The 13818-nt window shown below is 40.3% G+C and overlaps 1 protein-coding gene across 3 annotated transcripts in view; it reads right to left on the bottom strand.

The window, feature by feature from the left end:
• PTPN11 (protein tyrosine phosphatase non-receptor type 11) overlaps positions 1 to 13818 on the bottom strand; it is an 81554-nt gene that overhangs the window by 49698 nt on the left and 18038 nt on the right. For 2 of the 3 annotated variants that reach the window (XM_035017041.1, XM_035017042.1), the window contains exons 2-5: positions 12268 to 12363; positions 9816 to 9938; positions 3093 to 3287; positions 468 to 660 (exon numbers count right to left, since the gene is read on the bottom strand). In XM_035017041.1, the coding sequence (XP_034872932.1) occupies positions 468 to 660; positions 3093 to 3287; positions 9816 to 9938; positions 12268 to 12341 (585 nt within the window). In that variant the 5' untranslated portion in view covers positions 12342 to 12363. The remainder of the gene's footprint in view (positions 1 to 467; positions 661 to 3092; positions 3288 to 9815; positions 9939 to 12267; positions 12364 to 13818) is intronic. The other variant, XM_035017043.1, reaches the window with a different exon arrangement.

The raw sequence follows: 13818 nt of genomic DNA, 5'->3' as shown, positions 1-13818 counted from the left end.
TTATGCGTAAAGATCCTTAAAAATAAAATCCAAGAAAGAAAGGAAGGAAGGAGGGAAGAAAGACAGTAAGAAAGAGTGAGTTCAATTCTCCTAGCCTTGACACAGGAACTCTAATATGAAGGAAAATGCAGGCACAGGCCAGACTGTGACAATCCTAAGGAGGAGCTGAGGCCATCACTTCAGAAACAGGGAGACTGAGGCCGACTCTAGCAAAAACAGATCAGGTGCTCCAGGGCAAAAGGTGATGTGCTGAGGCATGACTTAATCTGCCAGCAATAGACTGGAAAGAAATAATTTAATAAAGTTCTGAAATGATGAAACCAATGTAATAAATAATACTCTAAAAACATATAAGCCTGTGACTGAGCAAAGAAAATCTGACTTTGGAAGTGATGTCTGTCTTCCTGAGCAGAAGAATCACCCAAAGACGACATTTTGCCGGACCGGTAGTTCAAGTGGGACTTTACCTGACAGCGGATCATGACGTGGGTCACTTTAGACTTGCCATCATTGCTCTCCCCTTTGTCGTCACCAGTTCGGACAGACAGAACAAAATCTCCGGGGTGGCTCTGGCTCTCTCGTACCAGAAAGCTACCGTGTTTTCCTTTCTCAGTTAGTAATTTCTCTGCTTCTTTCCCAGAGAGGTGTCCATGAAACCACCTAAATTTGTTTAAATGAAAATCAATTGAGTTCTGCCACGGGTTCACAGTATTCTTTCACAAAACTACCATACATGGCCAGCTCTCCCAAACACTATTAAAAAACAGACCCATTCCTCCAAGGGACTGGCCAATCCCACATGAGATAATCTGCATCCCAAGCAGGCAGAAAAAATGAGAAGGATGTTAAGAATAAGCATTAAACTTTTTAAATGAGCCCACAGTCATTTGTAAACAAAAGCCCTCAATCTTTTCTATTTTCTTTTGAATCTCCCATCTTTTAAAAATGCACTTTGTCAGGCACCTGGGTGGCTCAGTTGGTTAAGCGACTGCCTTCGGCTCAGGTCATGATCCTGGAGTCCCAGGATCGAGTCCCGCATCGGGCTCCCTGCTCGGCAGGGAGTCTGCTTCTCCCTCAAACCCTCCCCCCTCTCATGTGCTCTCTTTCTCATTCTCTCTCTCAAATAAATAAAATCTTTAAAAAAAAAAAATGCACTTTGTCTTTTCTCCATGCCCTACACCAAAACGACCAACTATTTAATCACAGCCATTTAAAGAAATTAAAATAGTGGTGCCCGGGTGGCTCAGTGGGTTAAGCACCTGCCTTCAGCTCGGGTCATGATCTGGGTGTTCTGGGATCAAGCCCCACGCTGGGCTCCCTGCTCAGTGGGGAGTCTTCTTCTGCCCCTCCCCACTCCCCCACCCCTCCCATCCCCACTCATGCTCTCTCCCTCAGGTAAATAAAAAAAAATCTTAAAAAAAAAAAAAGAAATTAAAATAGAAAGTCATGGTAGAGACAAAAAAAATCATTTGAATGTTTGCCCTTGCTTTGGTATATGAATACTACATAAAAAAGGAAACTATAAATTAATTTAAGCATTCCAAATTTCTTAATATTTCCCACCAATACTTCAAAAGCCTCTAAGTTTGCTGTCAACATCTTTGGACTGTATACTGGGTTATCATTTCAAGCTCTAAAGCATATAACATCTAGAGAAAGGGTGAGGGATTTTGCTAAAAATGTGAATTCCCATACCTCCCAACCAGAGATAGCGATACACTAAGTTTGAAAGGAGCCCAGCAATCTGCATTTTTACCCAGCACTCCAGAGTCCTGATGCAGGTCATAAGAGGAAAGACTCTGAAACAACATTACTCTAAGATACTATAAAAAACATTGTAATGGGGCACCTGGCTGGCTTGGTCGGAAGAGCCTGTGACTCTTGATCTCGGGGTCATGAGTTCTAGCCCCATGCGGGGGGCGGGGGGGGGAATTATATACATAAATAAACCTTTAAAAAAATCTTAACACAGGGCGCCTGAGTGGCTCAGTTGGTTAAGCGACTGCCTTCGGCTCAGGTCATGATCCTGGAGTCCCGGGATCGAGTCCCGCATCGGGCTCCCTGCTCAGCGGGAAGTCTGCTTCTCCCTCTGACGCTCCCCCATCTCATGCTCTCTCTGTCTCTATCTCATTCTCTCTCTCAAATAAATAAATAAAATCTTTAAAAAAAAAAAAATCTTAACACAGTTATATTACTAATGTGGCTTTTCCCCTCAGGATCTTGGTAAGAAAGCAAGCACTGTCGTGGCAGAGAGCGCTAATGGCTCATTGCTAGAGGAATATCCTTTGAGTTATTTTTCATCCACCCTCACCTGAACAGAGTAAAATTCAGAAATAAACTGAGTTGGCTAACAGCCTTTTGCTTGAAGCTACAGTGGTAACTGGAGAAACAAATGATCTGCCTGTAACAGCGCTGACATAAAGGTGCAAGTTGAAGAAACCTATCTGAAGATATAAAATATACAAACCTAATCAAGAGACCCGGAATTTGTACTGAGTTAGAAAGGAGGATGGGAATGTAGAAAACCAATAAAATCAATAAAAATAAGTCAAGTCCCGGATTTCATCAGCTTGGTTCCAACACAAGGGGAAGAAGATCTCTGAAATAATTTAATTCCCTCTAAGCAAGGTCATTCTCCACATTTGTGGATACAACATAACAGAACTGGTGAAAAATCTGACCCTCCGCACTCTGCTTTTCGGCTTCTGAGCTTAAACTGACATCTGTTGGTGGCCTCGCTGAATAGCTGGTGGGAAGCTACTCCGGGACCTGCTGCTGACTGGGCGCCTCCATTAGTACTTGTTTTCCTCTCCTAACTCTCAGAGATTATCAGCTCAAGTTCAATAATCTTAAGATTACTGCATGTACCAAGTATAAACAGGAATTGCCTGAGACCCTGCGAAATTAAGTGTAAGGAACACTGATCGAAGCTTTTACAAGAAAGGGGCACTCTGCAAATCATCTGATCCTATGATTCTGGTTTCAGTAAAACTGAACTTTAGTTACAAAGATTACAGCTTGGGAAACAGGTAAAGCCAAAGCCCCACAAATTCATTTGTATAGCATGAGAGAGATGCCCCACAGTCACTGACCTTTCAGAGGTAGGATCTGCACAGTTCAGAGGATATTTAAGCTCAATAACATCTCCATTCTTCTCTTTTAATTGCCCATGATGTTCCATGTAATACTGGACCAACTCAGCCAAAGTGGCAAACTTCTCCCCTCCGTACAAGTCATAGTAATCACCAGTGTTCTGAATCTTGATGTGGGTGACAGCGCCATTTCTTCTAAAAGAGTCCATTAGGGGGAAAACAAAAACTAATGAAGAGCTATACTAGTAAAAATGGATGTCATATTCAATATCAAATTTCACCTAAACCTTGAAATACACCCAAGAAGCCAGTTTACACTTCTCCTGTAACAAACGCAGTGAGTGAAAACCACACAACCATTTCAACACAAAGGTCTTTGTTTCTTGGCTCCTTTCCCTTCTACAACTTCTACTTTGGAAGTTTGACCTATCAAATTGCATATATTAAGTGACAATAATTCTTCTCATCAGTAATTAATAGAGACACATATACTAAAGTTAAACATCACTCTATCTTCTAATCCAGTAAATCCACCCATAAGTATTTTGTCCCCCCCAATGAAACTGTATAGCTAACCTAGGACTTGTATAATATTCATTGCAGTTTTATTTGGAATAGAAAAATACTGGAAACTCAAACATTTATTACCAAAATGGATAAATAAATAGTTACATACTCATACCCTAGAACACTACACAGCAATTAAAAAAAAAAACAAAAACAAAACACTGATAACATACAACTACATGGATGAACCGCAAAAACATTATGTTAAAGAGAAAGAGGCCAGGGGTGCTTGGCTGGCTCAGTCGGGAGAGTGTGTGACTCTTGGTTTTGGGTTGTGAGTTCGAGGCCCACACTGGGCGGAGAGATTACTTAAAAATAAAATCTTCAAAAAAAGAGAGAGAGAGAAAAAGAAGACAGACACAAATGAATATATACTGTATGACTTCATTTGTCAACGAAGTTGTAGAATAAGCAAAACTAGTCTATAGGGTTAGAAATGAGAATAGTGGTAGCTACTTAGAAGGAGGGAGATTAGAAAGGGGCACAAAAGAATCTTCTAGGGTGATGAAAATATTTTGACTGTGGTGTTGGTTACAAAAATAAAAACATTTGCCAAAATTCATGTCACTGTACACATAAGATACTGTATATAATCGTACCTTAAATAATCATTTTAAAAACACAGACAACTGACAGTTTCCAGCATAAGATGGCTAAAATGCTATCCCACTAACATAACATTCATCAAAAGTTTCTAAAACTTGGTATTTTAGTTAGCCCAGGCAGCCTGTGATTTCCATTCAGTTTTCTGAACAAATGAATATATCACAAGGATACTCATTATAACCTTGGGGGGGTAAGACCCCCACAAGTGGCCAGGCACTTCCAAAATGATAACCATTAACCTATATGAGCTTTTAGTCTGACCCTGTAGCATTACTGACGAAGCCTCTGGAAAATATAAACACATTTCTACCAAGAAAAAAAGAATATGGGAACTAAAGAAAATAAGAAAAACTGTCCCATAATGTTTCTGACAATACCTGCTTCTGATTTTTGGTGACATTTTCCAGTGGGTAAAAAGGGTCCTTCAGGTCACCCTCACCTCCAGTCAACTACATCTGACTCTACTTTAACACCTGAGTTTCCCATTTCTAGCCTTTACTTAATGCCATAACACAAAGAAAGATATTTCAGGTATGAACTACATTAATATACAGCCACACAGATGGATCTCAAAAACATAACAGTGCATGAAAGAAGCACAATGTAGAATGATATGCTCACCATGTACCATTTATGAAAATTTAAGCACACACACAAGTAATACTACGTATTATTCAAGATACAGACATACATACACATATGTGTTATATTTTATTATTGTAAAGATATTTTTCCCTGTAATGTTACTTATTGTATTACTTAATGAATTAGAAGTACGACAAACTCATGAGAGTAGCTGTCAATGGGACAAAAGGAAGAACAGGATCAAGAGTGTTGAGTAAAGGGAAATTGTTTTATTTTATATTCTATTTTGAAGGAAAAAAATCACTGGCAGTAAATACAACACGGGTGATTGTACATAATTTTATGTATTTTTCTGTATTTTTTTCCCTCAAAATTAAAAAGGGAGAGCAGGAGGAGATGGGGGAAAAGAGGGAGGGGGGATGTTCCTTGACGAGCTAAATATAAGGTAACATAATGATTGAATTTTAAGCATGGGCACATAATAAAAAGGTTAGATTGTCTGCCCAGAACCAGAACAATAAACACATCATATGCACACGCATACACGCACACACAGAGGCCCGGGCACATTTCTAACAGCTGCTGTATCACGTATGAAGAAACAAAAAAAGTGAAACTTGGCAGTGTTGGACAGTTGTCAAAAGCAGTGGTTCTAAGTTCACAAAAAAGATATACAAATGGCCTTTAAACACATTAAAGGATGTTCCACTTCAATCTTGATAGAAATAAAAATTAAAATTCAGAGATACTTTTTATCAAGCTGATAAAAAGGAAAAGATTGACCACACTCAAATGGTGAAGCTGTGGAAAAACGGGCCCCTCGTATATGACTGGTGGGAGTGCAAAACGGCACAATCACTATGGAGAAGAATTTGAAAAAACAATGCTATCTGTGCATTTCCTCTCTGCCCCAATCACCTCACTCCCAGGAATTCACCCTGAAGACAGCTTTTCAAAAGCACAGCACATATGCAAAATGTGATCACATTTACTGTAGCCTTATCTATCACTGTTAAATACTAGAAAAAACTTGGGCGCCTGGGTGGCTCAGTTGGTTAAGCGACTGCCTTCGGCTCAGGTCATGATCCTGGAGTCCCTGGATCGAGTCCCGCATCGGGCTCCCTGCTCAGCAGGGAGCCTGCTTCTCCCTCTGAACCTCCCCCCTCTCATGTGCTCTCTGTCTCTCTCATTCTCTCTGTCTCAAATAAATAAATTTTAAAAAAAATCTTAAAAAAAAAAATACTAGAAAAAACTAAATTCCCATCTGTAGGGAAATTGTATAAATTTATATGCTATTCAGTTGACTACGAAGATGAGAAAGATCATTAGAAGATTTCTGTTAAGTGAAAAAAGTAAACTATAAAGAAAGATAGATAGTATTCTACTTCATAAGTGTAAAAAGAAACCAAAGGATAAACTAGAAATTAAGGGAAATGATTACCTACAGTGATGGATGGAAATGGTGCAAGGCATGGATATAAGAATGGGATTTCTCAGAAAATACCTTTTTATACCGTTTGATTTTTAAATCTTGTAAATGTTTCACATATTCAAAAAATACAATTAAATCAACAAAGATCATAAAAAGATGAATACCTGAAAAACACTGAAACAAACAGAAAGAAATGAATCTCTCTTTGTAATTAGCTCACAACTACACAGAAAACTAATTACAGTACCTTTTGAGCAGTACTGACTGTTTGCCTTTAGTGGGATATATTCTAAGAACAAAAAAGACTGAAAAAATCATGAACTTCACTTAACAGGTTCGTAGTTAGAAATGACAATGGTATAGTAATTCTGGAACTATTTTTGTATTATAGAACTGGCCAAGTGAGGTCATATATTGCTGCTGCTGGAAGCAGGGTTCTCCACAGAGGAGAAGGTAAATACAAATACGGAAAGGGAAAAGGTAAGAAAGTTGCACTGAACTTGAACTATCAGTAAGAACACATGGTTCGAGGGGCGCCTGGGTGGCTCAGTCGTTAAGCATCTGCCTTCAGCTCAGGTCATGATCCCAGTGTCCTGGGATCAAGCCCCGCATCAGGCTCTCTGCCCGGCGGGAAGCCTGCTTCTCAATAAATAAATAAATAAATAAATAAATAAATAAATAAATAAATAATCTTTAAAAAAAAAAGAAGAACACTTGGTTTGAAATATATAAATATTTATTTCCCAGCTCTGTCTACTGTGAGGGCTGAGAAGCAATAAACACACCTAGCTTCTAAATCTTGGTTTCTGAACACCATTCCCCACTGAAAGAATCAAGGCTCTTGAGAGAAAAGAATGATTCCAGGCTTGGGGAAAAAAAAAAAAAAAAAAAAAAAAAAAATATATATATATATATATATATATAAATGGCCTGAAACATCTCACAGAACCAGAAGGCAAGGATGTAATCAAAGATCACTGAAGAAATGTCAAAAGGATACAGGAACCACACAGGCCAAATGTGGGGCAACTTGAACATCAAAAATAATAATAAGGCTGGGGCACCAGGGTGGCTCAGTTGGTTAAGTATCTGTCTTCAGCTCAGGTCATGATCTTGTAATCTCAGGGTCCTAGGATCCAGCCCCACATTGGCTCCCTGCTCAGCAGGGAGTCTGCTTCTCCCTCTGTCTCTCCCCACCTGACCTGACCCCCTCCCCTGCTTGTGCTCTCTCTTTCAAATAAATAAATAAAATCTTTAAAAAAAAAAAAGAACAGAATTAGAAAAATAATTTTTCAGGTGCCAATATAATGATTTATTCAGACAAACTTCATCAACATATGCTAAAAACATGAAATGAGAAAATACTGGGGAAGAAGACACAAACTATCACCCATCAGACCACTTATTAATTACAAAAAGAAAAAGGTGCCTTTGTAATGAAAAAATCTGGCAAACACCTGAATCAAGCGATTAAACTGAATACCACCGAAAGATGGGGCAAATAGACACTCTGCGCTTCCTCCAGTGAAATAACGGGGTGGATCCAGCATCACCTCTGGAGTGTGCTTGCCAAAAATGTTTCAGCTGAATGTAAAAATGAGGAAACAATCAGCGAATTGAGATTGGAGGACAACCTAAGAAATGACTGGCCTGACTGCCCAAAAGACAGGGATAAAAAGAAAAGGTCAGGAGAGAGAGAGACTAGAAACATAAAAATTAAATGCAATGAATGATCTTTGATGAGATCCTCCTGAATCTAGTCTGGGGGAAGGGGCAGGGGTGCAGGGGGAGACTCAACTGCTTCAAAAGCCATTTCTAAAATAATAAGGGAAACCTGAATACAGATGATATATTATATATTCGACAATATTATTAAAGCAAGGTTAAAATTTACCTATAATAATGGTATTGTAGTTATACAGGAGAATGCCCTCGTTTATCCGACATACACACTGAAGTATTTAAAGGTAAAAATAGGGGCGCCTGGCTGGCTTAGTCAGTAGAGCATACGACTCTGGATCTCGGGGTTATGAGTTTGAGCTCCACGTTGGGTGTAGAGATTACGTAAAAATAAAATCTCTAAAAAAAATGTTTAAATAAAATAAAGGTAAAAATAAATATCCTGATTATCTGCAATTTATTTTTAAAAAGTTCAGGGGGAAAAAAAGTATATACACAAACATACTCAGAAAGGGCAAACATGACAAAACTGGCAGGTGAAGAGAACGTGGGTGTTCACTATATTCATCTTTCAACTTTTCTACAGGTCAGAAATTTTTCAAAATAAAAAGTTGAGGGGGCGCCTGGGTGGCTCAGTCGTTAAGCATCTGCCTTCGGCTCAGGTCATGTTCCCAGGGTCCTGGGATCGAGCCCCGCGTCGGGCTCCCTGCTCAGTGGGGAGTCTGCTTCTCCCTCTCCCACTACCCCTCCCCCTGCTCACGCTCTCTCATGCATGCACTCTCTCTCTCTCAAATAAATAAATAAAATCTAAAAACAAAACAAAACCAAAAAACCACAACTAAAAGCTAAGGACAGGGGCTCCTCAAAAAACTAATCTAAGCCAAAAAGAGATTTCCCAAGTCCCAAAGGGATCCTAAATAAACCTACCACAGTTTATCCAACCCTCTATTGTGGGACACAGAGTTGCTTTTAGTTTGTTTTAAATTTTCTTGAACAGTATGACCAACATCCTGTTACATGTCTCTTTGAGCAAGTGTGACAGAATTTTTCTAGAAACTGACCTTCTCTTATGTACTTATTCCCTTTACTCTAGATTATTCCAGGAGCTATAACTTTACTGCTTTATGAATTTGCTTTTATTATTACTGTTTTTAAATAAGGAAGTAAATAAATTATGTTGGCCATTAAAAGGAATAATTAGATCTATATGTACCAGCAGAGAATTCAAAAACTTTAAAAAGGAAGTTGCAGAATAATAGATATAAGACCATGCATGTGAATTCTAAAAACACACAAACCAACTTTATATTGTTCACAATAGTACCCAGACAGTGTAAGTATAAAAACACATTCAGGAAGGATATATGCCAACCTCTGGAGAGTGGTTTCCTCTGGGGAAAGAGGGAGGGGAATGGGACTGGGCAGGGGGACAAACGGGACCACAACTTCCTCAGTGATGTTAATTTCTTGAAAAAGTGATCTGAACAGACTCTTAAAAAGCATTCCTCCCATTAAGAAATCAAAAGGAAAAATGCAGGCAACCAGGTTCAGGATGAGTGGAACCAGGATCAGGCAGTGCGTGGCTTAAGGACCTGCAACACTCTGTCCACCTCACCCTCAGGGGTCTCTCAGGGGAGAAGAAATGCCCATCATGACGCCCCTTCTGCTGCATTCCCACATGCCCACTCTCAGGAGGCCACGCCTGAGCCCCGCAAGCAGGCTTGAGTCACATCTGACCCATGGGCCAGGCCTTCAAACTCTCAATGAGGGTAGCAAGCTATCCTGGGGGGGGGGGGGTTCAATATTTCCCACCTGAAAAACCCTTGCAGGGTTCTCTTTTCCTTCCAACTTACCTGACGGAAAGGGTGAAGTCTCCAGGGTTGCTTTTACTGGGCCTCGCCAAAAAACTGCCATCAACTCCTCTTGTCAACAGCAGGTTTTCTGCCTCCACGCCAGTGATGTTTGGGTGAAACCATCTTGAGTGAGAGAAAAATGGAGAGAGCGATGAAAACCAAAATTCTCCATCAGTACTACTTTCCACACCATCACAGCTAAAATGCCTATGAGTAGAGCAGCTAATAAAAATACAAAATAGGACCTTCCCTTCCTCTTCCCCCTCTTCTCCTTGGTCACTACCCTCTGCTTGACTTCCTCTTGATAGGAGCCTTCGATACTGCCAGCATAGTCGGTGGGGCCGGGGGAATGGGTATGAGGCTGAGCCCAAAGCCCAGGAAGATAGTCCATATGGTCAGGAGATTGAACACATGGAGTAGAATTAAACAAGGAAAGAAAGAAACTAGTGAATATGTAAACATAGTAAGGATGATGAGAGCCAGGTTTCTCACTATTGGAGAGGGGATACAACCAGATCTGAAGAAAACCAGAATAAACCAGATTAGAATTGGAGGTAATATAAACTCTAATTTTTAACATACATACAGAGATGGCTATAGAAATACAGATGTATGGTTCTGGGTATGTCCGTGTGCATTTGTGCATGCATATACATACGCATCTTCCTAGCTCTCTCTTCTAAAAGGGCCTGGAAGCAATAACACCCCAGTAGCCATCAGCATAACCAGCACCGTTATCATGGTTTCTAAATACCATTCTCCAACAAAAGGAACTGGGTTCCTTGAAGAAAAAGCTGATTCCAGGTCTGGTGCACTAAAAGTAAAATGAGTTTGGAATACCTTACTATATGCCACGGTACCCTGCTCAGCAGGGAGCCTGCCTCTCCCTCCCCCTCTGCCGCTCCCCCTGTTCATGCTCTCACTCTCTCTATCAAATTAACAAATAAAATCTTAAAAAAAAAATACATGGAGACAAAGGGAAAGCTCTTTGCAGTAGAATCACAAAGAATGATATATAATCACTATAGGAGGAAGAACAGAATTAGAAAAATCACCATTTGGTGACCATCACATTAATAGTTCAGGCAAGAATCATCAGAGGAGGGGTGCCTGGGTGGCTCAGTCGTTGTCTGCCTTCGGCTCAGGTCGTGGTCCCAGGGTCCTAGGATCGAGCCCCGCATCGGGCTCCCTGCTCCGCGGGGAGCCTGCTTCTCTCTCTCCCACTCCCCCTGCTTGTGTTCCCTCTCTCGCTGTGTCTCTGTCAAATAAATAAAATCTTTAAAAAAAAAAAAAAAAGAATCATCAGAGGACACTAAAACTGGTGGGTGACCATTTCAGGAAGGACAGGGTATTTACAGCCACTCAAAGTACCTCCCCACAAAATACTTACTAATTACTCGTTAATTAACAAAAAATCCTCATGAACCTCACAGTGGAGAACTTGACAGATACTATCTTAACCAACTGATAAAAGTTAACAACATCGGCGCCTGGGTGGCTCAGTTGGTTAAGCGACTGCCTTCAGCTCAGGTCATGGTCCCGGAGTCCTGGGATCGAGTCCCACATCAGGCTCCAAGCTCAACGGGGAGCCTGCTTCTCCCTCTGACCCTCTCTCCTCTCATGCTGTTTCTCTCTCTCAAATAAATAAATAAATAAAATCTTTAAAAAAAAAAAAAAAAAGAGGGCGCCTGGGTGGCTCAGATGGTTAAGCATCTGCCTTCAGCTCAGGTCATGATCTCAGGGTCCTGGGATCGAGTCCCGCATCGGGCTCCCTGCTCCTTGGGAGCCTGCTTCTCCCTCTGTCTCTAATGAATAAATAAATAAAATCTTTAAAAAAAAAAAAAAGTTAACATCAGTTATGGCATCATGTGCCTCCTGACATCACACACTGAGAACACGTGCCATTTCTGTGATACTCCTGCCAAAAATGCATTACCTAATCTAATTATGAGGAACATGGGACAAACCCCAAGTGCATGACATTCTACAAAGTAACTGTTAGCACATACTCTTCAAAAATGTCAAAACTGTGAAGGGGGAGGGGACATCCCAAGAACTTTCCAGGTTACAGGCCAGAAACAGGACACAAGTAATACATTGCATGGTTCCTTCTGGACCATATCATTGACCAGGGGGGAGGTAGGAATTTGATGATAATACCATTATAATCTAAATTTCCTGATTTTGATATGTGTACTATAATTACATCTGTGTCTCTGTTTTTAGGAAATACACACTGAAGTATTTTAGAGTAACAAGATATCATGTCTGGAACTTAACTCAAATGGTTCAGGATGAAGTTATATATACAGTATGTATAAATACGAGGGAAGGCAAATGTCATACGTTAGCTGCTAAATCTGGGTTAAAACTAAACAGAAGCTGTCTATATTATTCTTACATCTGTGTAAATCTGAAATTATTTCAAAATTAAAAGTTTTAAAAAACACACAAATAACGAAGTCCACCATGAATGCCATCCACTTCAGAGGATTCCTCTCTAGCTCCCAACAAGATTTCCTTCATGGATTCCAAAAGTCACCAAGATCTGTGGTAAAAAGAGTAATTTCTGAAGTCAAATTATCCGGGACCTTTAGAGGCTAATTCAATACTCCAGGGAACATACATCAATTATTAAACGTAGAGTCCTGGTCCTGATAATCAAATGAACTTCCAAGATACTTCTCAACAACTATTAGCCCAATTAAAGCGTGCTACAACAGTGAAGAAGAGAGAACACAAGGGTGAAAAGCTGTCATAAATCATGCATTAAGGACATGGAAAGCTCTGCAGCCTTGTGGCTAGGGCTCCTCCGATCACACAGACCCAGGTGCACATCTGAGCTCTACCACTTACTAGCTCAGCAACCTGAGAAAGTTATTCCCACCTCAGATTCATCATCCTCAAAAAGGCAATGACTGACCGGGTTTTTTTTGCCATAATTCTTATGTTCCTTTTAAGAATAAACTGAGAGTCCATACAGTATACTGTCAGTCAGCCCTTAAAAGTAACAAAGTACTGGGGGTTCCTGGATGGCTCGGTCGGTTGAACGATGGACTCTTGGTTTTGGATTGGGTCATGATCTTGGGGTTGTGGGATCGAGCCCTATGTTGGGCTCCATGCTCAGCACAGTGTCTGCTTAAGAAATTCTCTCGTTCCCTCTCCCTCCCCTTCTGCCCCTCCCCCCACTCATGTTCTCTCTCCCTCTCTCTCAAATTAATTAATTAATTAATTTTAAAAATGCTACGATTCGGATGAACCTCAAAAATATTATGCTAAAGGAAAGAAATCAAACACAAGAGGCCACATGTTGTATGATTCCATTAATGTGAAATGTCCAGAGTAACCAAATCCACAGAGATAGAAGTAGATTAGTGCTTGCTTTGAGAAGGCGGATAGCTAATAGCTACAGGGTTTCTTTCTGAGGTGATGAAAATGTCCTAAGATTATAGTGCACTACGTAAATATACTAAAAACCACTGAGCTGTGTCCTTTAAATATGTATGGTATGTGAATTATATCTCATTAAAGCTATTTAAAAAAAAAATAGGGGGTAGGCAAAAAATTAAATAAATAAAAAATGAAAATAATAAAGAATAAAATGGAATAATAAAAAAGAGGGCTTACTAAATTCACTCATTCCACAAACACTGAGTATTTATCACAGGCACTAAGCTGACACGCCAGCTAACAGAATAACATCCCTGAGGGTTCCTTTGCAATGAAGGAGATTAAAAAAAAAACAACAACAACAAGGAGGGGCACGTGGGTGGCTCAGTCAGTTAAGCGTCTGCCTTCGGCTCGGGTCATGATCTCGGGGTCCTGGGATCAAGGCCCCCGTCTGGCTCCTTGCTTGGCGGGGAGCCTGCTTCTCCCTCTCCCTCTCCCTCTGCCCCCTTGTGTGCATGCGCTCGCGCTCTTTCTCTGCCTCTCTTGCTTGCACGCTCTCTCTCTCTCTCAAATAAATAAAATCTTTTAAAAATATATAAATAAATAAATAAAC

The sequence above is a fragment of the Mirounga leonina genome, unplaced genomic scaffold (genome assembly GCF_011800145.1).
Source record: "Mirounga leonina isolate KUSES-001 unplaced genomic scaffold, KU_Mleo_1.0 Mir_171, whole genome shotgun sequence".
In the NCBI taxonomy this organism is placed as follows: domain Eukaryota; kingdom Metazoa; phylum Chordata; class Mammalia; order Carnivora; family Phocidae; genus Mirounga; species Mirounga leonina.
The sequence above is the reverse complement of the archived record's forward strand: the minus strand, read 5'-3'. Positions and strand labels throughout refer to the sequence as shown.